The 19,867-nt window shown below is 49.1% G+C and overlaps 2 protein-coding genes across 8 annotated transcripts in view; one reads left to right on the top strand and one right to left on the bottom strand.

Moving 5' to 3' along the window:
• The window catches only part of LOC103619997 (gonadotropin-releasing hormone II receptor), a 32,591-nt gene that overhangs the window by 2,289 nt on the left and 10,435 nt on the right, over positions 1–19,867 (top strand). For all 3 annotated transcript variants that reach the window (XM_008638583.2, XM_017736347.1, XM_017736352.1), the window contains exon 2: positions 8,182–8,328. The gene's annotated coding sequence lies outside the window, so the exon portion shown is untranslated. The remainder of the gene's footprint in view (positions 1–8,181; positions 8,329–19,867) is intronic.
• CILP (cartilage intermediate layer protein) lies at positions 1,664–14,673 on the bottom strand. Of its 5 annotated transcripts, none has more exons than XM_017736325.1 (10): positions 12,649–14,673; positions 12,467–12,566; positions 10,828–10,941; positions 9,949–10,032; positions 9,139–9,192; positions 7,520–7,705; positions 6,098–6,412; positions 5,883–5,991; positions 5,285–5,442; positions 1,664–4,692 (listed from the first exon to the last, which is right to left on the bottom strand). In XM_017736325.1, the coding sequence occupies exons 3-10, from the start codon at positions 10,883–10,885 to the stop codon at positions 2,330–2,332; spliced, it is 3,327 nt and encodes a 1,108-aa protein (XP_017591814.1). In that variant the 5' UTR covers positions 10,886–10,941; positions 12,467–12,566; positions 12,649–14,673; the 3' UTR covers positions 1,664–2,329. The 5 variants fall into 5 exon arrangements, with proteins under 5 accessions (XP_017591814.1, XP_017591818.1, XP_017591809.1 ...); XM_017736329.1 differs by having other exon boundaries at positions 12,467–12,533; XM_017736320.1 differs by lacking the exon at positions 12,467–12,566.

Here is a 19,867-nt window from a genome sequence, read left to right as displayed (position 1 = left end):
CCAGGAGCTGCTGTAGCTTTGCTCCTATATAAACTTTTCTTAATGTATTGGGATGGTGGCTCATCAGTAGTGGTGAAGTGTTAGCAGTGAGTGGTTGTTATGTCAAGGTTGTTTTCTGTTGGTAGTGCTTAAACACCCGTGTTTGAAACCTCTTGTCTTGCTCTGTATCCAGCACACTCTGCCAGCAGCCTCCTGGGAGAGCTCAGGGACTCAGTCAGTGCACAGATTAGTTTGTTCCTCCAAGTCAGCGCTAAGCTGCAGAGAGGGACAGTTTGGGGAAACTTGGAGAGCTTCTGGCTGTTCCAGGCTGTAGGGCCGTGACCATTTCAGTGCTATTAAACAGACATTTCTCCCCAGAAGGAAGAGCCCTGTACTCTGCTGTGTTTGACTGGCGAGCCCACATGCAGCACAGGGATAGGATCCTGAGCCCGCTTTCATCCATTTATCTCCTGGGTTAGCCTGTAGAAGTCATTTGTGTTACTTCACTCTCAAAGTGATGAAACTAAGTTGGGGGTTTGGCTCTCTGTCTGCAGAGGAGGAGGGGAGCAGAGGGAAGAGACATTTCTCTGCACAAGCCAAGAGGTCCAAGGCTCGTGCTCCCTGCTGGCTGCCTTGGCTCCAGCTTCTGCCAAGCCCTTGCAGCAGACTAGACACAAAAGAAAACACACAGAGTCTAAATTCATTGGTATGAAGAGGATGTGCCAGAGTATTCCACAGCTCTTCCTTTTCTGCTTTTCTTTGATAATTGTCAATTTGCATTAAAAAGTGGATTATTAAGGGCTCTTTTTTATCTCTTAAAGCATAATTCAGACTGCCATATATCAGACCTGAGAACTGGTTCTGAAGCTTGCTAAATGCTATTGAAAGATTCCCTATGCCCTTGATGGGCTGTAGGTATGGCAGCATAGGCCTAGAACTGGCTTCATATCCATAGGAGGGGATGGGGCAGGAGAGGGAAATTCATGCTGGAGCACGTGTTTTGAATTCCAGTTTGCATCCACCTTTCTCTCTCTTTGTGGGAACTTTGGTGTCAGAGACTTGCTGGCTTGTCTGCATCCCAAAAATTTATTGCCAGTGTTTGCCTGTAAACACATCTTCTGTGCTATGAGGTCCTTGATTTCAGTCTAGAAAGGGTGGGGGCTTGAAGGGACAATTTAATAGGTCACTTGGAGAGGGATCACTGACCCTTCTGTGACCAGCTGTACCTTCAGCTAAGAGCAGCTTCTTGCCAGATCCTTCTGCTCCCTGCTTCTGAGTGTGGAGGGAAGCCTGTCCCTATCTCCACCCAGCATCGCTCTACATTGCCTGGTTTCCTATCATCCGTAAAACACGCATTCCCAGCCCTCTTTGTTACCTCCATCTTGTGCCACTCCTTAATTCATCCCTGCCCAGACCTGCTGCTCTGATTATCCCACCACCGTTGCTGACTCTCCACAAGCTGGGGAGAGATTCCCTGACTGCAGCATGCCATGGCCAAACCCTGCACCTGCAGGAGAACCAGGCACCCATGAAACCCCTCACCCATATCCAGGATCAGTCTCACACTGATAAAACTGTGATCTGTTTGTGAACAGAAAGGTGAAATCCTGCAGGTTATTCTTTACTCAGCTCTACATGTGGTTTATTTACTCGGGCATTTCAAACACAAAAGTGACACACGTTGTCGAAGTTACAAAATTACTTTTTTTATTAGCCTACCCTATCGTAGAGCATGGATTTTCTTGTCAAATAATGCAAGAAGCAAGAGAAAACTCTAGCTATGTCCACGTGGAGTCTGCAAATCCACATGGCTTCTGTGTGCTATTGAGCCTGTGAGTTCTTAGAAATGCAGCTGCCAGTAGTTTAGCTTGAATACAATCATTCTAAAACAAGCTAGAAATAAATAAAATACTTACATTTCAAGTACGAAACCTTGCAGTTGAATTCAGTATGAGGAAATCAGTTTATTCCTTTTCATGTTACCAACTACTGTACAGGTACTTGGGCTGGCAAAGTCTGCAGATGCAGAACAGAAAAATGTTTTATGTTCATGACTTAATTGAATCATGTGTTTAGTCTTCCCTTTAGGCTATCACATGAAGCTGTTTAATGTCAGGCAGAAAAAAGATTTTTATGGATGCATTTAATAAGACACAAACTCACTACTGCTGGCCCCCACTTCTCGCCTTACATCTTTCCTTTCTGGTGGGGAAAAAAAAATGGCACCTTAATTATGTCTCATAAATAATGACACCTACCAGCTTTCAATTAGGTTATTTAGCAGGTTGATGTTGCTTTCAAAGTATATTTAATTGAGTGTGAGTGACTTTACCAATGCTCCTATACAGTTCTAGTAGGTGGGACGTTGACCTCTCATCGGGATCCTGGCTTGGTTGTTTCGGCGGCTTGCTGGCGGCCTCTGGTACACGGGGCTCTGCCCTGGCAGAACCAGGATGGACTGCTGGCCTGAGTTCCTTGGAGATTGCTGGCCCAAGTTCCTCTGAGACTGGAAGATACTTTGCTCTGTTGCGCTCCTTTCCGAACAAGTGAAAGTCAACCCAACACCGACGTCGCTCTTCATGGTTCTGGAGGTGCCATCAGATGTGCCGTCGAAACACCTGCCCAGGGCAATTTCCTTGGCGATCCTTGGGTCTTGGTCGGTGACTGTGTAGATGCCGTAGTTGTGTCCCAGTGGGTCAAGAGGTGCCAGCATTGTGTACTCGCTGGTGTCATTGTTGGTAGCCATGGGGAGGTGGTTCACCAGGTACTCGTGGAGCATGCTGTTGACACTCACTCGACGGCAGTTGCCTTGTGGGACCACTTTGACGAGTGTACGGTCCACACGGTCCTGGTCGAAGAGCATTCCGCTGCACTTGAACTCCAGGCAGGCTGCCGACACGTCCCGCTGCCGGGGATCACGGATGCTACGGACATCCCTGATGCCATAGAGTTTGCCAATGGTGCGTGGGTGCGTCCCACCCATGTTACGAGATCTTACATTCACCTCCTGGGGCCCATTTATTTTTACTTTAATGTAGCAGGCCCTAAATTCCATGGGTTTGGGCCACCACGCCAGGTAGTCATCCGTCCAGCTCATGAGGTCATCTTCACTGAAGGGAACAGTGTTGTAGTCGTACCGGTCTCCTTCTATCCTGTAAAACCTGAAGTGAGCAGCACTGTGTGGAGCTTCCTCGCATTCACTGAGGTTTTCGTAGGCATAAATAGGGCCATTGTTCTCTTCTGGGGAATTAGGGCTTGGCTTGGCCACATTAATGCTGAATGCTGTTTTCTTAATGTTGGAGTCCTCGTGGTCTGTCCTCCTGTAGTTGAGCTTGTTGAGGTATGGCTGTGGGACCCCAATAGCAGCAGGGTTGAGTTTGGGAGCAGAGGGCACAGCTTCGAGCTCTTCACCCCCCATGCTCGCCAAGATATAAGCTCCGTAGGCCTCGGGGTTTTGCTCGTCACAGAAAGCGGGCACACAGGCACCATTAGGACCAGTGACTACGCTGTCGAAACGGCCCCATGCTCTGGGGTTGGAGGAGAACCCTGGTTCTGGCTCCGTGTTTATAATAGAAATTACAACCCCTTGGATCTGCTCGCTTTGCAGAAATCTCTCGCTTCTGTAGGCTCGGACTTTGACATAGCACCGTCTGCTCTCAGGGACATCCAGGTTAAAGAGACGCCTCTCTTTGATCTCCATGTTCCCAACCAAAAAAGTTCTCTCCTCCCGTTTGCGCCGTGTGCTTTTTTCAATGTTGAAGTCCCCTTCTTCCTCCCATAAGCCTGTCTCTGGGTTCAGGGACCAAAGCTTCATCTCTTGCAGGTGCTCTGGCATCTTGACCTGAGCAGCATCCAAATGAACCTTCACCTCTTCTGCATTGAGGGACTCTGTACCCTGTTCATCCGTGAAGTCCACAGAAAACATGCCATATGTGCGGAGCGGAAATACATCTCCTTCCTCATCTACAAAGTTCAGATCACTTTGTGTCACAGGGGCTGTGGTGATGTTTCTCGGGTCCAGAAATGTCACGCTGGCTTTCACTTTGCCACTGTAGACCTCTCCATTTTTCCTATAAAATGCATTGGGAGGAATTTCTAATTCAGCAATTGGATCATCTTCTTCCATTTCCCCCAAAGAAATCACATTTGTTTCGGTGGATTCCAGTGTAACAGGGGCTTTCTTTCTTAGTAGCTTGATTTCATGAAATACAGCACCTCCATTTTCCTTGAAGGGCAGAACTTTCGTTGTGTTCACAAACTTCTGCAGTCGATCCACAAAAGTTAGAACCAGTCTCTCCGTATCTGCTGGAATGTGGATGGAGAAGGTTCCCTTGTAGCCGGTCATACTCACTCTCTTGTTCCCCATGTAAATGTGGCCAAACCTCAGTGGCTCACCATTATCTGCTGCTGTGGCTCTGCCTCGAACCATTATTTTGGTCTCGGTGCATATTTTGCACCCACATTCGATAATGACTTTAGTGGGGAGTGTGTAGCCATCGCAGGAGATGTCCCTGGTTTCCATCTTGGATACCCCGCAGCAGTAGGAGACATTGTCCTTACACCGAAGTCCCTTATCCAGCTTCCCCACACAGGTCTTTGCTGGGCACTTGCCCACATCATAGTAGAAGGAGTTTGTTGCTTTTTGGAAGCAATCATGAGGAAGTCGGATGAGGTGGCTTTGGGGTTGGGGGTCACAGGCTGCCTCTTGTCTTCCTGTTGAATAGGATTTCTTAATGAGCAGCATGAAATAATTGTACAGTCATCACTGTGTTGTCTGAAACCTCAGAGCTAAACATTGCTCCTAAAAACAATGAGGTTTGTGCAGGATTTTTGTTAGCTGGTTAACTCATTTCAGTGAAGGAAGCAGCTCAGCTTTAGCTTTAGGACCCTGATTAAGAGCTGTTTGCAGGAGCATCCCAGCTCCTGCTTATCCACTATAGTCATCCAACCCACCCTCAGCTAGATACTCTGCTGCTGCCTGGCTTTTTGACTATGGCAAGACTAAAATGTGTCCCAGGATTTTAAAAACAACCATAAATATTCCCATGTCAGGCAGCAAGTACAGTGAGAAATCTGACAGCAGCAGGTTGAGCTTGGTAGGTCACCTGCAATCCAGAGCTTTGGTTTGTAAGGAGCGTCTGGTTCATAACCAGCTCACTCAAGCTTATCTGCAAACAGATGAATGTTATAAACCTCAAGTATTTTTCCTGTGGCTTTTCTTTACCAGATGTATCTCAGTTTCTGGTTCTTGCACACCAACAGCTCCCCAGCTGCTTGGAGAGCATCAGGCACATAACTCTCTTACCTATGACAGCCAGCTTGGCAACTTGGGACTTTGCCGACCCCCCAGCACTGCTGGCCTTGCAGAAATACTCTCCTGACTGTCCACTGTTCAGGTTCTTCAGAATCAGGTTGTTTTTATATTTGTACAAGGAGGGATCCAGTAGTGAGCCATTGTGGTACCTGCCAGGAACAGTTAAGGAGACAGAGGCTGACAGTCTGGCTGGAGCACAGCGATGGCTTAATCCTGCATCCTATTATGTGGATTTTGCCAGATTTCCTGCCTCAGTTTCCCTGGTTTTTGTTTGGCTAGGTGGCATCACCTGAAAAATTTTCCCCTACTGCTGGCAGTACTGAGATGTGGCTGCTGGACAGCTGGCAGGCAGGCAGAGCTGCCAGTTGTGTCTGATGAGGTTTTTAAACTCTTTGAGTTTTTCCAATGAATCCCTCAGCAGATGACATTGCTGTGCCATTGTGAGGAAGCCATCACTTGCAGCCATCAGTTCTCAGAGTATTTAACTGTTTTATAGCTAAACCCCCCCATTTATGGAGATGGTAAGGAGATAAAACCGGCATCCATGGGACAACTACGACTTTTGGCAGGTTGAAATCAAGCTCCTTACCAGAGGTAGCGGTCGGGGGCTGGGCTCCCTCGGGCATCACAGCAGAGTGACACACTCTGTCCCACTCTCCTGGCTTTGTCCTCAGGGCTCCTGAAAACGTAGGGTTTGCCTGCAGGAAAAGGAAAAGGCCATCTCATTACTCTTCCTCCCATAAAACCACAGTTTATTTCTGATGCCTGCATATAGCTTCCTGCATCCCCCCTCTTTGGGGCTACCTGATCGGTGCAGTTGCACTTGGATTGCCAGGTTTCTCCGGTCGCTTTCAGGCACGGTGACAGTCGCTGTTGCATATTTGGCTTTCTTTATTTTAAGGGTGTTTTTCCCATCAGGACAGACTCCAGGGATCCTAAACATGCCTCTGTTATCGGCCATTGTCAACAGCTTGAGTTTCTTGGCTTGCAGGTAGACCCGGGCATCGGCAGCAGGTGACCCATCCTCGAGAGACACCTTCCCGTGCAGGGTGGCATCCTCACACATGCAGCTGTCACAGTCGGCATTGACACGGCCCATAGGGCAGGTGATGTTGCAGGCTGGAGGAGAAGCAGACACATCAAAAATCAGCCCCAAGTCCCCACAACACTCACAGCACGTTCTTGTGTCTGCTTTTAATTTAGATGCAATAAGGCAAATACTGCATAAGGAGCAAATTGTATCCAAAACATATTTTTCCTGATTATCCACAGCTGTGCATCAGAAAGGCAGGGACGATGTCATTTTGAACCTGACAATTAGTAGAAAGCAGCCACGTGGATATAATTACAGCTAGGAACTGCTATTTATCTTCCCCAAAGGGCTGAATTTCAGGGAAATTTGAATCCAGATCAGCATGTGAGCTCTTAGCTCAACCCTGGCAAAATTACAAATTCAATGTCATAAACTTTCTAGGTTTCTGTTACCAGTGCATGCCCAGAAGTTGTGATTTTGGTCTTTCCCAAAAGCTGTCTCCCCTTATTCAATAGTATCCTGGCTTGAGCAGGATGTGGGGTAATTGCCAAGTGAGCATTACCTGATGGGTTTAACAATTGGTCTCCCAAATATTACTCTGTACTCATTTACCTATAGTGATTAATCCTAAATAATAATCTGTCTTTTCCCAAGGCTCAGGTCATTCCTTTTACAATCACAGAGCATCCCTGTACAGCGGCTACCTGATTTTTCAAAGATGAAAATAAATTTAAGAAATCAGGGAAAACCTGAAACAATTTTTCTGCACAAAACATGTTTTCAGAATGTTTTCAGAATTACTTGGTTAAAAGGGGATTGTAAGAATAATATAATTAATTACAAGCCCCTTCAGCAGGGACTATGGCAATTTGATATTCCCAAATCATCTCTTTCCTGGAGGTTGCACGGAGGCAGCTGTCTGCAGTCACAGACTCCACCTTGAGAGCTGCCGTTATAACAAGATTAATGAGATTTTTTCTATATCCCCAAGATATTGTGAGTCCCTGTTATCTTTCTGTTTGGCTATAAACTCCTCCTGCTCTGCTCTTTGTACTCTTCAGCCCTGCTTGGGAATCACTAAATTCTGGTAAAGGAGAGAAAGATGGTAAAATGACAGCAAAGGGAGTAAAACACCTGTGCAGTGGTGAGACCAGGACATCCTCCCCTGCCCGTAAGTGAGGTTATAGGAGCACCTGAGCAAACATGTCCAATGCAGAGCCGCCCTTCCTCAGTTGCTTCATTACAGTGCACGCCCCAGAGGCGCTCAGCTAGGCAGGATCTGGTACGCTTCTGCACCCCGGTTTGGCCACACTTTGCAGAGCACTCGCTCCATTTCGACCATGGAGACAAAAACCTTTTTGAATCTTGCACCAGTGGACCTTGAATAACATTAGTGGTGTGTTACTGAGGCGCACATTACACATACAGCTGCCCAAAAACGGGCAGTTGGGTTTTAGCAGCTTCTCTAGAACTCAGACTATACATTTGGATATTATGCACCACATGGATTAAACAAACTCAAAGCATGTTCAGGGAGCTGCGAATTAAAGCATGAGAAGGCATCTGAAGGCTTCTGACTTAATTCCCTGCAGGCTACCAAATTCAGGATGATTAAGATAAACCCAAGAGGAGCGAAGTGCAGGCAGCTTATGCTTGGTGTAGAATAACTTTGGCTTAAGGAAATCAAACACACATTCTCATTTAAATGTTGTTTGAGGGGCAACACTTGTCTGTTTCAAATGTGGTTAAATAGTAAAAAAAAAGGTAGAGTGGTTAAATAGTTATAAAATGGTAAAATTGTTGGTATGATCATGTTGAGTATCTTTAACCAAATTTCAACATATGTTTTCTATAGGGGCAGCACGTGTCCTGTTGTGAGCACCACTTTTACTGTGTGCAAACCAGAAGCTTAAGATGCTACCGAGCAGACTGAGCATGTCGGGAGCCAGCTGATCGGTAAAACAGAGAAAATTTGCAAAACACATTGAGAGTTTAATATGAGGTTAGATTTTTAAAGTAATTTCTTTAACTGGGCTACTAGATGTTATTAATTTAAGCTACTTTGAATGGATGAGATCCACTCCGAGTCTGTGGTTTGGGCTTTTCTTAAAATGACAGTGTTCTAATAATGTTTATGAGGATGTGCTAGTGACTAAAGTTTCTGAAAATGAAGTTTCTTGGAGATGTGTGCTATGTCATCTCCCATACCTATTCTTCCACCCAATTTATAATAGAGCAGGTTGATTTGTTTCCTAGAAAGGCAGACAGACACAGAGCTGGACTGTTCAAATTGTGAATGGATGGTTGAAAATGATCCTGGCTTATAAAAGCAAGTGGGTAGAAAAGACCCTTTAAATGAGAGCAGATATGGGAACATCATGTCTGGCTTGGAGTGAGCACTTGGCTTAGATGGGCAAGGTTTTAATCTGTTGGCACATCGGCATCTCTGGTTCAGCATCCCAAGTTGTGCATCCATGCGGGAGGAGGTGGGCTTGGGGTGGTCACATCCTGTGGAGAAATGCCTATTTGTGCGTGCCCCAAGCAAAAATTTAATGTGCAACAGATTAAACTGGGATCTCAGCAAGATCCTAAGTTTGTTTGGGATCAGCTGCTTTAATCTGTAGGGCTGGTGATGATAGGAAATGAGGAGGGGAATCCTGTGGAGGAAAATGGCATTATATGGCTCTGGGTAGTGCTTTGACAGCAGAAAAAGCAGAAAGTAGAGGATGAGGGAGAAGCTGAGGGGTTGAGCATTGGTGGGGACATGCGGAGGGACAGGGCTACCCCATGGCACCGGCCGGCAGGAACATACTGCGTCTGATGTAGGTGAAGGTCGGGTCTCCCTGGCGAGAGCTGCTCCTTGTACCTGTGGGCAGAGGGGTGATTCAGGCAGGGTTTGCCAGCCAGGGAGCCAGCCCCAGCATCACTGCCTTGTGCCATGCACTTTGAGGGGAAAACTATTTTACTGGTAGTTTTCCTAAAAATACCTCTCAGCAAGTGGAGGGGAACTCTCAGTGTCCATGGTTTTGGTGCTTTGATTCTTCCCAGTGGCTAAGAGAGCTGCTGGGAGCTGGGCAAATGGCTGGGAAAATCCCCAAATCCTTCAGCATGGCCAGCCCTTTCAGTGCCTGCTAGAATTTAAATCCTGAGCCATAGGCAGTAAAGATGAGAGGCTGGGGCATCTCCTGGGGATTAATGAGCGGAGTGGGCTCTGCAGGTTAATTATTCCCCACAGGCTTTGATTCTAAAGGAATGGTGTCACAAAACTGCCCAGGGTGTGGGGACAGTCTGGGCAGGGTAAAGGCAGTCAGAGCATGTGCTGGCCCATTCCTGGGATCTTCTCACCCTCCCGGCCCGTGCGTGCCTCCCGCAGGAGCTGGGGCTGTGGTCACACGTTGACCTTCCCTTTTCCAGGAGAGGAGCCAACAGCATATGTCAGCGATAGCCAAAACCCTACAGGGGGTCGTGGATGATTAACATTTATTCCATTTCCTAAATCATAGAATCACAGAGTGATTCTAACCCTAAATGTCCTCTTCTACTCAAATAATATTGGTTAGTTCTAAATTGTTGGAAAAATTGTCCAGCGAGGAAAATCCACCCAAGGTGGGAATTAACTTACTCTCCATGCTGAGCATTACCAGCGGGCTGAAGGTTTTCGGTCCTATCTGGACCCTGCTGAGGGCTGGTTTCAGAATCCTTTGTCCTAAGGGTCAATAAATGAAAGAATAAAATAGATTCAAGGAATTGGGCATCCTTAGGTTCAATACTACAGCTTTCCCGTTGGACTGTGGCTGGTTAGAGCTCCTGTAGGATGCAGTGCAGGAGATGCCAAGAGACGGACATAACAGAGATGTCCCACAGCATCACTGCAGCTCAGGTATGATACAAATTTTCTATTTCCCTTATCACTGAAGAAGTTTTTCGTACTTCCTGTTGGAGCAGCTGAGATTGATTCATCTTTTTATAGCTGGAGAGATAAAATATCTCCTGCCTCTCCATGTGCAAGGAGAAATGAATCCAAGGTTCATTGCCCTATGGGGCAAGAACGGATTTCTGCACTTGCTGGATACCTGCGTGCCTGAGGGGAGCTGATGGCCATGGCTGGTTCCTGGGGACCAGTCCCATATAAACTGCGGAGCTGAGCCCCAGCACCAGCTCTCCCCTGTGCCCAGCTCCTGTGGGTACAGACTGGATTCTATGGGGTCTCAGGGACAGCAGGCAGGGATGGTCTCAGCATGACCAGTGGGCTGGGGAGCTCATCTCTGGTCATACAGAGGCTTGCTGACTCGCAGACAGGCTTGGCTTGAACTCTGGGGGCTGGATGGGAGCCAGTCCTTGTGGAAGTTGTCTGGCTGGGCAAACGCCACAGTGACCCAGACCAGCACCCAGCATCGATGTCAGGCTGTGTCTGCTGGCTCAGTGGCTGCCAACAGACGTGCCTGCACTGGTGTGGGCAGGGGACAGCACAGTGACCAGAATGGAAACATTTAACCTTCACCTAAAACGGATGTGGCTCCCAAGAGGAGGAGGAGGATCCAGGCTTTCATGGTGACCATTGCTGTCTCCAGAGGTGACCAGGGGCTTCCGCAGCTGTCCCACGCCTTCCCCAGTCCTGCAGAGACAAGCCAACTGTGTCGAGGCTCACTCGGGTCCTGCTGTTTTCCGGGAACTTCTCCCAGGCTGAACCACTCCAAAACATGCCACGGGGCCACTTGTATCCCCTGCTCACCCACCCCCAGCAGCTCCTCATCTACTCCCCCAGTGGGGAGCAGCAGGGGCTCCACATCTGTGCTCGCATTCCCCCTGCTTCTCACCATCACATCTGAGCCCAAATCTATTCTGCAGAGCACTGCTTTGTAACGGCATCTCCTTAACATGCCTTGGAACAGCTTAAATACTTCTGCAGGGATCTCTCACAGCCCGCGCAGCTCCGCAGGACCCCCAGCACCCAGCTGTGCTCCCCACAGGAGCAGAGACATCTCCATCCCTCTGCCTGCAAACTGGGCATAGTGTGAGGATAGAATCTTAGCCCAGTATATGCCAGAGCGTGAGAGGGAAGGCTCCTGAGCACCTCTGAAAGTGGAAAGCCCCATGCACAAGCCAAGTATTTCCTTCAAATGTAGCAAGAAGCTCAATATTTTCCTTTTCCCACAGGCACAGATGTGGGACTGAGGCTTTGTGTCGTTCTTCACCAGCTCAGCCACTTCAGATTTTGTTTTCAGTGAGTCCCTTTGCCCTAGAGCTTCAAGCATTTGGGTTTTTAATTTCTGAATGTGCCCATGGAGCTGGTGTTACCCCTAGTGCCACCAGCTAGAATTCCAGGTGCTTTACTTTATGCACCCAAAATTGATGAACTGGGAGGAAGGGAGAATATTGCTCCAGTCATTTGGTGCCTCAGTTTACCCATAAAATGGGGCTGACATACAGCAGCCAGGGGTGAGAACACTCTTGTTATCTGTAAGTGGTACTAACCATCCCCTCAGAGACCGGAGAACGTGGGACTAGGAAATACTTTGATTATGGCTCAGCAAATCCCAGTGAAGCAAAAATAACAAGCAACACATGAGCGGTATTTTGTGGGCTTATGGTGGGGTCGTGAACTCGCAGCCAGACAATAACCAGGAAAAAATTAATCCTGTTTCCTACTTGGCAACTATTTTTGGAGCTGACTGCAACTTGTTCAGCACTGGGTTTGGGATTGAGATACATCCCTCTGTACCCAGACATGCAATGCTAGAAAAGGGGGGCTCAAGCGGCTGGATCTTGGCAGCAGGGAAGGTTCGGAATTGCCTGTGTCCCCTCTCTGGGAGGGGGCTGGGGAAGCCACCGTGGGACAGAGCCACGGGAGATCAAACAGCCCCATGTGAGCAAAGCCCCCCAAGCCCCCTCTCCAGCTGTCCTGTAACCCTTCCCCAAGCCCATTAGCTGGGACGAGGAAGGGAGGAGCGGGACGCAGGGAACTGCATCCTCATCTATGTTTTTCAGCCTCTGTGCCGTCATCTGCCCATTAATTAATTTCCACCTCACCTTCAATCACAGCCGCACTTAATTAAGCTGCTTTAGCACAGCAGAATTATAACCACTATCTGCCACGGAAAGAAAAACAGCAAGATTGGCTTGGGATTTTTTTCTCTTACCCTAAAAAGCCACTGAAACCCCACTTAAGGAGAGTCACGTCTTCTCACCACGGAGCCGCCAGCCGAGCTGAGATCCGCGGGCGAGACGAGGGCTTGTCAGCTGCGGGTTCAGGGATTTGCAGCCGATTGGGAAGGAGAAGGAGAGGGAGAGAGAGAGGGAGAGAGAGAGAGCTGCAGCTTACCGAAACCTCCCCTGTGCCGAATGGAGCCGAGCTGTGTACAAGCCTCCCGCCGCCGAGGCGGCGAGGTCGCTTATATAGCCCGGCGTGTAGCTTAGGGGATGGCAGCGAGCCACTGGCCGCGAGCACAAACAGATCGGACGCGCGAGGAAACCGCAGCTTGAATAATCCCTTAATAAGGTGATGGTAAACAGAAACCTGCGGCGATGCCACGGCGTGGCGGCTGCTGCTGGTGGCGGGGCAGGGCACGGTGTGGGCACCACGTCCCAGTGTGGGCACCGCATCGCAGCACCGCACCGTCACTGTTAGTGGTTCACACGGGGTCTGGATCTGAAATAGATGCTGCTGAGTGTTGAAGGTGTAGATATGGTGAGCAGGCAGTGAGTTTTGGGGATGCTTTTTTGGCTTTACCTGGTCTGGGACAAACGTGGTGCCCACCCAGCAGTGCATGTGGAGTTGCCCCGTTTTGCAGGTGTGTGGTATGGCTCAGCTGGGCACCGTTCTCTGCACTGCCTGCCAACCTCTGCCCCTGTGCTGGCTCTGGCAGGGGTCAAATGAGGATGCTGTGAGGATGTGAGACAAAGCCAGTGGGATTGGTTTGGACACCTGGGGTAGCACAGAGCTGCAGAGGCAGGACCATCCTTGTAATTAAATGTGACTGCATCTCCCTCGAGCCATGGGGAGACCTAGCAATGACCCCTAACCAGAGTTTCCTGCTTGCCCCACACTGGCTTCAGCCTTCCAGGTTTTTCCTCCCTCTGCAGCCATATTTTCCTCATGGAACTTGTGGCAGCTGGTCTGTGGACTCGGGGCTCCTGGGTGTTGAGAAAGCATGTGGCCTTGTGCAAGTGACTGCCACCCAAGCATGCAGCCCCAGAGCTGTTGGACTGTGCAGACAGTTGCTGCAGGAGTGTGGTGTGAAAGCATATGCTTTGTATCAGGAGCTACCCCCAAAGAATGGGGATGGGTGTTAGGGCAGCCGGTGGGGGCCAGTGGTGTCCCAAGCTGCCTCATGGTAATCCTTGTCAGCCCTGATGCCAAAGGGAGTGGTGCAGGAGGAACACAGATCAAGATGTCACATAAAAAATAATCAGTGGTGACCTACACCGGCTCCTGTTTATGTTTACGAGGGAAAAGGAAAAAACATCTGAGATGTGCCCAAAACAGCAGAATGTTTATCTGGTGGGCAAGGAGTGCCCAGTGAGCTGGAAGCTCCAGATCTCTGACATAAACACAGAGCTCATCTCCGTTTCCTCGCCATGATGAGGACAAGGCGTGGGAAAGGTGCTGAGGCAGAGAGCAAGGAATTCATCTTCCCCAGATGGCACCTACCTCCCACCACAGCTGACCCACACTAAGCAGAGCATCGATGCCTTGGCAAGACATCTCCAGTCCCACTGGCTGCTTGCCCACATCCTGGCATCAATTTCCATGTGTCTCACTGCTGGGTAAGGAAATGTGCTGTTCTGCAAAAGGAATAAAATGTTATTCCTTACATTATGGAAATGGGATGATAGCTCTAACCCAGTGTGGGTGCAGGCATTTCTGTAGGGGATTTTGTAGCCTCCTCAGCATGGCTGTTTTCTCTCTAGCGTGTCTCTTTCAAGACCAGCCCTGGAGACATGTGTGCTGCTTCAGAAGCAGGTTTGGGACATATGAGTTCATGCAAACCCCAAGTCTCTAGAAAAGTTCATTTGCACAGTCTCTCTTGGCTTGACCATCCCTTGCTGCAGCTCCGACATGGGGCTGACTTTGGAGGGAACAGCATGAGAAGAGCCCCAGATGTTCCCAGTGCTAAGCGCCACTGGCTCTGGGAGATGCTTTCCATCTGCCTGGAGGGGAATGATGCCCCAGCCCACAGGGTGGAGAGGACAAGCCAGGGGCTGCCCCATGCCCTGGGTAGTCTCTGCAGGGCTGCAGCACCTGTGGCCAGTGAGAAGGATGAATCCCAGACCAAACTGCTCCTATCTTTCTGCCCATCACCAGTGGCTTCAGCTGCCTAAGGCTGCTGCTTCCCATCAGCAAGCAGCAGATCCACAGCCTCTTGGACTCATTCCCCTCCCGGATTAATGCTGGGGAGCCTACCCAAATCTCATGGGTTTTTCCCATGGTTTCATCACTGATGTATAATTACAAAGCCATAAGGTATTTATGTGAATGCTGCCATGCTTAATGCTACCTCTGACCAGTGCCAAGGCTGGGGCAGTGTCAGAGGAGTGTGACAGCAGATGGTGCAGCAGCGTCTCCCTCCCCACACTCCTTTGTATCCATAACTTTTCTTGTGTTCATCTAATAAATCCAGGGGAAAACTGGCTAGTAATGCTCATCCTGGTTCTTCATGTGTCCCACCCTTTCTAGTACCGCATGGGCTGAGTGACCATCACCAAAAGCCAACTACACCACACTGGGAGGGCAGCAGGGTTGGAGGGGCTGCTCTCAGGGCTGCATGTGGAATTCACAGGCTGTGGGGTCTGTGAAATGCTCTGTGGGGCCCATAAAATCCCCTTTTGGGCCAAGGCTGTGCTTAGTTCCCCGCCAGCTGCCCTCATCCTCCCTCCCTGTGCCCCTCCACTCCGCCAAAGGGAGCTGACGGTTATTTTTCCCTGGTGCATGTTTCTGGGCTTGCTTCTGTTTACGGAGATGGGAGTTAAAATAACTGATTGATGACTTTGTTCCATCCCAAACACTTTGGGGAAGTTTGCGTGGTTTAGAAGGGAGAGTTGGGAGCTGGGATTTCATTAAGCACTTGGCTCCTGGCACTTCTCCAGCCATGCTCCAGGGGTGGCTAATGTTGTTTTTTAAATCCTGTTTTGCTATCCCAGGAGCCGGAGTGGCAATTTGCATGGTTTTTAGGAGAACTTGGAGATGTGGCAGGTCCCTGAGGTTCCCTCTGAGCTCTGAAACACCAGCAAACCTTGCAGCCACCACAATATTGTTTCACTTAAGCCCTCCTCCACCACTTCATCAGCACAAAATCGCACTCCAGCTGCCTAAAATCTTTGGAAAAGAACCAAAAAAATGAATTACTGGAGTTTGTTTTCATTGTGCAGATGAGGATTTACAGACTGTGACTGGGAGAAAAGGAGTGAGTGGACTTTTTCCCCTCTGGAAGGATTTGCTTGGGAGTTAAAGCCTTGACTGGGGCTCAGTAGTGCTAACATCATTTATGGAACAGATACAAAATGCAGTGCACAGTGGGGACACCAGGAGAGCCAGGATCCAGGGAAAGACTGATTTTAGCTCTGGAGCTCAGGAAGGCTTTTTCTGCAGTGGTGAAAAAGCCAGGAGTGAGGGGACAGTAAGTGTCTGTGGCTGTGCTGAGTTCACCTTCCACATGGTGAACCCCCAAATGTCTGCTGGCACCAGCACAACACAACTGACCCCTGACATGTAAAAGAGGGTGCCCTCTGTTCCATGATTCCATCTGTAAAGGAAAAGGGCTTCTTCTAGTGCTTTTGCAGGGCATGTTTGCTATTGGAGTGGTCAAGGACTGTCACCTGCATCCCTGCTGCACACATACAGACCCACGTACCCTGGGGAGGGACTCAGTGGTCACTGGGATATCCTGGACTGCAGAAGGGTCCCACTGATATTTCCCTCCTAGGTGCCCTGCCCACGTTTGCTGTCTTTCCTTTCCCATCAGAGCGTGGAGGGGCAGAATTGTGAGAGTACCAGAAGTGCCTCAGTAGTGAATCCCTTTTTACTTGCATTGCTGAGCTGGGGAAATTAAGAGTTCTGACTCATTTAGAAATAAGAATTCTGACTCATTTAGAAACTCTCTGTGAGATGGAGAAAGCCATTATTTTCAAGCCCGCCATGAATAATGCATATTCCAGCCTCTCCCTGGAGCATTAACTGCTCAGGGACACTTGCAGGGCAGCATCACGGGTGCGTGTGGGGAACATCCTGCTGGCAGATGTGGGCTTGTGGCAGCACCTGAGCTATTGCACAACCTCTGATCAATGATGTAAAAGCGGTCGAAGGATGGGAACAGGCGTGATGGGAATGTGGCCAGGTCCAAGCCAGGACAGCACCTCAATGGGGACATTTACACTGCAAAGGAAGGGCTGGAGCAGAGCTCCAACCCACAGTCCACCAGCTGTTTGCTTTAGCTCTGGACAGGGTTGGATGGACAAAGACCATCCTGTGTCAAAGTCCATGTTGATTTGGGTAGTTAATTGCTCCTGAAGAAGTCCTTGGTTTATTGCTCTTGTTTATGGGTATTGGCTTTGGGCTGGGATGCAGTCCAGGCTGTGCACCCGTGCTGGCATGAAGAGCAGCCTCCCACACGTGGGATGGTGATCCATGATCTCGTCTGTGCCTTTTTCTCCATTTTCTTGCTATGAACTAAGTTGAGATGGGCAGGTTTGCAGTGATTTACACCAGCAAAACATCAGCCAGTTTTTCCTAAAAACCAGCAAGATCCTGCCTGATCGATGAGTGTGCAGGGGAGGGCTTGGTTCTTCCAGTTTGTCTTTCTCCTGTTTTGCAGGGATTGCACTAGCAGCACATTGGAGAGGCATAGGCTGTGTAAGTCAGACCAGAGGCAACAGTGATGGCAATGAAAGTGAAGTTTGGGGTTAAAAAGTTTTTTTTAGTGTTCAGATGAGGCTCTCATGTGGAATGGGCAGAAAGATGGAAGAGATGGAGTTATGTGGGTAGTGGGCACTCCTCACTGAACCATGTGGGAATTTATGTCAGGGTAATTATTGCATTGAGCAATGGGGAGCCGTGCCTGGGCTGGGGTAACCAGGGTTGATCTGCCCCCAGGTTTCAGCTCCGAAAGAGTTTGCAAGCATCCCCACTGACAAAAGAGGGCTTGGAAATGCCTCCCCTTCCTGGAGTGCCTGTGGTCATGGGGGCAACCAGAGATGTAAAATATCTCACGACCTTATGCAATATGCCAAGGACATGCTCGGAAAAGCTGGTCTCTGCTGAGCTAATTGCAGCACTGCTGGGATTCCCCCTGGAATATGTGGCCAGATCAGCTTTCGCTGGAGGGTCAACGTGTGTTTGCCGGGAGCGCACCAGAGGGTTTGCTGGGGCCAAGAGTTGCAGAAGGAAGGGCTGGCAGCTCCAGGTGTGAGCACCTTGTCCCATCTGAGACAAAAACTGCTGGGTGCAGGTTGGGAAGGCAGTGTGGGAGATAAGCCCTTCTGCAGAGAAACAACAGGAGCAAATTGAGCACTGGCTCCCCAAAACACCTCACTGGGAGGCCAAATCTGGATGGGGATAGATGTCAGCACTGATGTTCCTCTTAGGGATGGTCACTAGGGTCCTGCAGCCCCAGTGGCTTGGCTCAGAGCAGATTTCTTGCAGGAGGGCAAAAGCAGGGCTGGGGAGCAGAAATTATATCCCTCTGACTCATTAAATTCAGTATTAATGATATCTGTCCCCCAAGCCACTGATCCTTTCCTAAAAGCATAGAGAATGATCATGTGCCTGCATAAAGTTCACCCAGGAGTATCTTTAAGCCTTGAAAACTGCTTGGAGATATGAAGCTCATGGGAAGGAGGTGTCAGGGGAGGTGTTCCCTGCTTTTTGCTCCTGCAAGCCCTGTGTAACACTGCCAAGGGTCCCACAGGGATGTCAGCTTTCCCCACGTCTCACCTCTCCCTCAGTGCAACAAAGGAGACCAGCCCTTGAATTTGGCCAATGTTTGGGAAGGAGCATCCAAAAGGAGAACCGAAATATGGCCTTGGGACACACAATCCTATTTGAGAGCTTGGAGGGAGGAGGATATTTGGAGCAACGCGATAGACAGGTCCCACAGGGAGTAAGAAAAGATGAGGATAAAAGAAGGCACAGAAGGCAAAGTCAAGGAGAGCAACTAAACCCTGTCCAAAAACAAGGGCAAAATTGTTCACTTCCATGGTTAGTCACAACGAAAACATTGGCATTTCATAATTTCTTCCAGCTCAAGAAAAATACCAGTTAGGTCAGTGAGAGCCCTGACTGGGTCAGCATGTGCTGAAGCTGAAGGGGACCCAGGGTCCCTCCATTGACCCTGTGTGTGATTTTCTTGCTTTTCTGGGGGCTGGGGTGCCAGGTGAAAGTTCCCAAATAATTTCCGCCCCCCAAATAAATTCCTGCCTGGGCAAGAAAGCAAAGCTGCTGTGGAGAAGCTGAGCTGAGTGGGGCAGTGATGCACACACAAAAACAGGTTTTATCGCTTGGTGGTGAGCAGATGGGACTTGGCATCAGATCCCACCACGTTTTGTGGAGCTTGACCTCAGGATTTGGTCTGGGGTGATGAATTCCCTCCTCTTTCTTTTCCAGTTTAGAGATGAGGGAGGGGGTTGTTGCTCGGGTTGACGTGTCCTGGTGAAAGGTGGAGGAAGGATCCTGAGAGCTGCTGCTCTGCATGGGAAGATGTAAACTTAGGGAACCCCTGGGAATGATGCTCTGGACATCTGGGCTCAGCTGCATCAGGAGCACCAGGCAGGGTATTAAAAAGTGGGAACTGCAGCAGGTTTGAGTATGTTTTTCCCAGTACCCCTGTCCGATGGTGTGATACCCCCTGGAGAAGAGTTTTTATCAGTGAGGTTTTGATATACAAAGCTGAATCAGAAACAGAGCATTGTCTCACTAATGAATGGTCTAAAGGCACAGTTTACCAAGTAATTGAGCCCGGAAGGCAGGACAGATCCCTCCCTCTGCTTTAAACAAGGGGTTTTAAGAGGGGGATGGGATGACCCAGATTATCCCCAGAAGGGGCAGCCATCACCATCCCTCCTTGGCAGGTTCGGCAGAGCAGCCAGGGCCGGCTGAGCAGGCAGAATGAGGTGCTGGTTTATTCCCGGTGATCGCTGGGTTTTGTGTCTCTGTCTTTTGCTGCAGAGATTTAGGGGAATTTTGAGTGATGTCCTGTTCTGGACCTGTTTGTAACTTACAGCACAGTGGCACCATGCTAATTTTTATGATTCTGTTATTTAATGAAAAGGCTGAAAACTGGGAGCTTCCCAATCTCTTGACTTGTGAACTTTGGGTAAGAAGAGAAGTTGTTCCAGAGGTGAGCTCATTTCTAACCCCGGGAAATGACTTCATGGACGCTGGTATTTACTCACAAAAACATTGCATGTCAGATGTCCCTGACTAGACTTTCTGTTTCAAGTCCAGTATGAGACAAAAATTTCCTTGGACGAGCTGCTCCTAAGACAATTCAAAGATTGGAGGAGAAAAATTGGGGGGGGGGGGGGGAGGGGGGGGGGGGGAGGACAAT

Source organism: Corvus brachyrhynchos, unplaced genomic scaffold, assembly GCF_000691975.1.
Source record: "Corvus brachyrhynchos isolate BGI_N302 unplaced genomic scaffold, ASM69197v1 scaffold200, whole genome shotgun sequence".
Classification (NCBI taxonomy): Eukaryota; Metazoa; Chordata; class Aves; order Passeriformes; family Corvidae; genus Corvus; species Corvus brachyrhynchos.
The sequence above is the reverse complement of the archived record's forward strand: the minus strand, read 5'-3'. Positions and strand labels throughout refer to the sequence as shown.

Coding starts and splice junctions, on each gene's coding strand:
- CILP (XM_017736325.1), bottom strand. CDS start 10,885: ATGGTCACCATGAAAGCCTGGATCCTCCTCCTCCTCTTGGGAGCCACA. Junction 10,033..10,827: donor GGGAGCCACATCCGTTTTAG/GTGAAGGTTAAA, acceptor ATTGACCCTTAG/GACAAAGGATTCTGAAACCA. Junction 5,992..6,097: donor AGTGCAACTGCACCGATCAG/GTAGCCCCAAAG, acceptor CTTTTCCTGCAG/GCAAACCCTACGTTTTCAGG.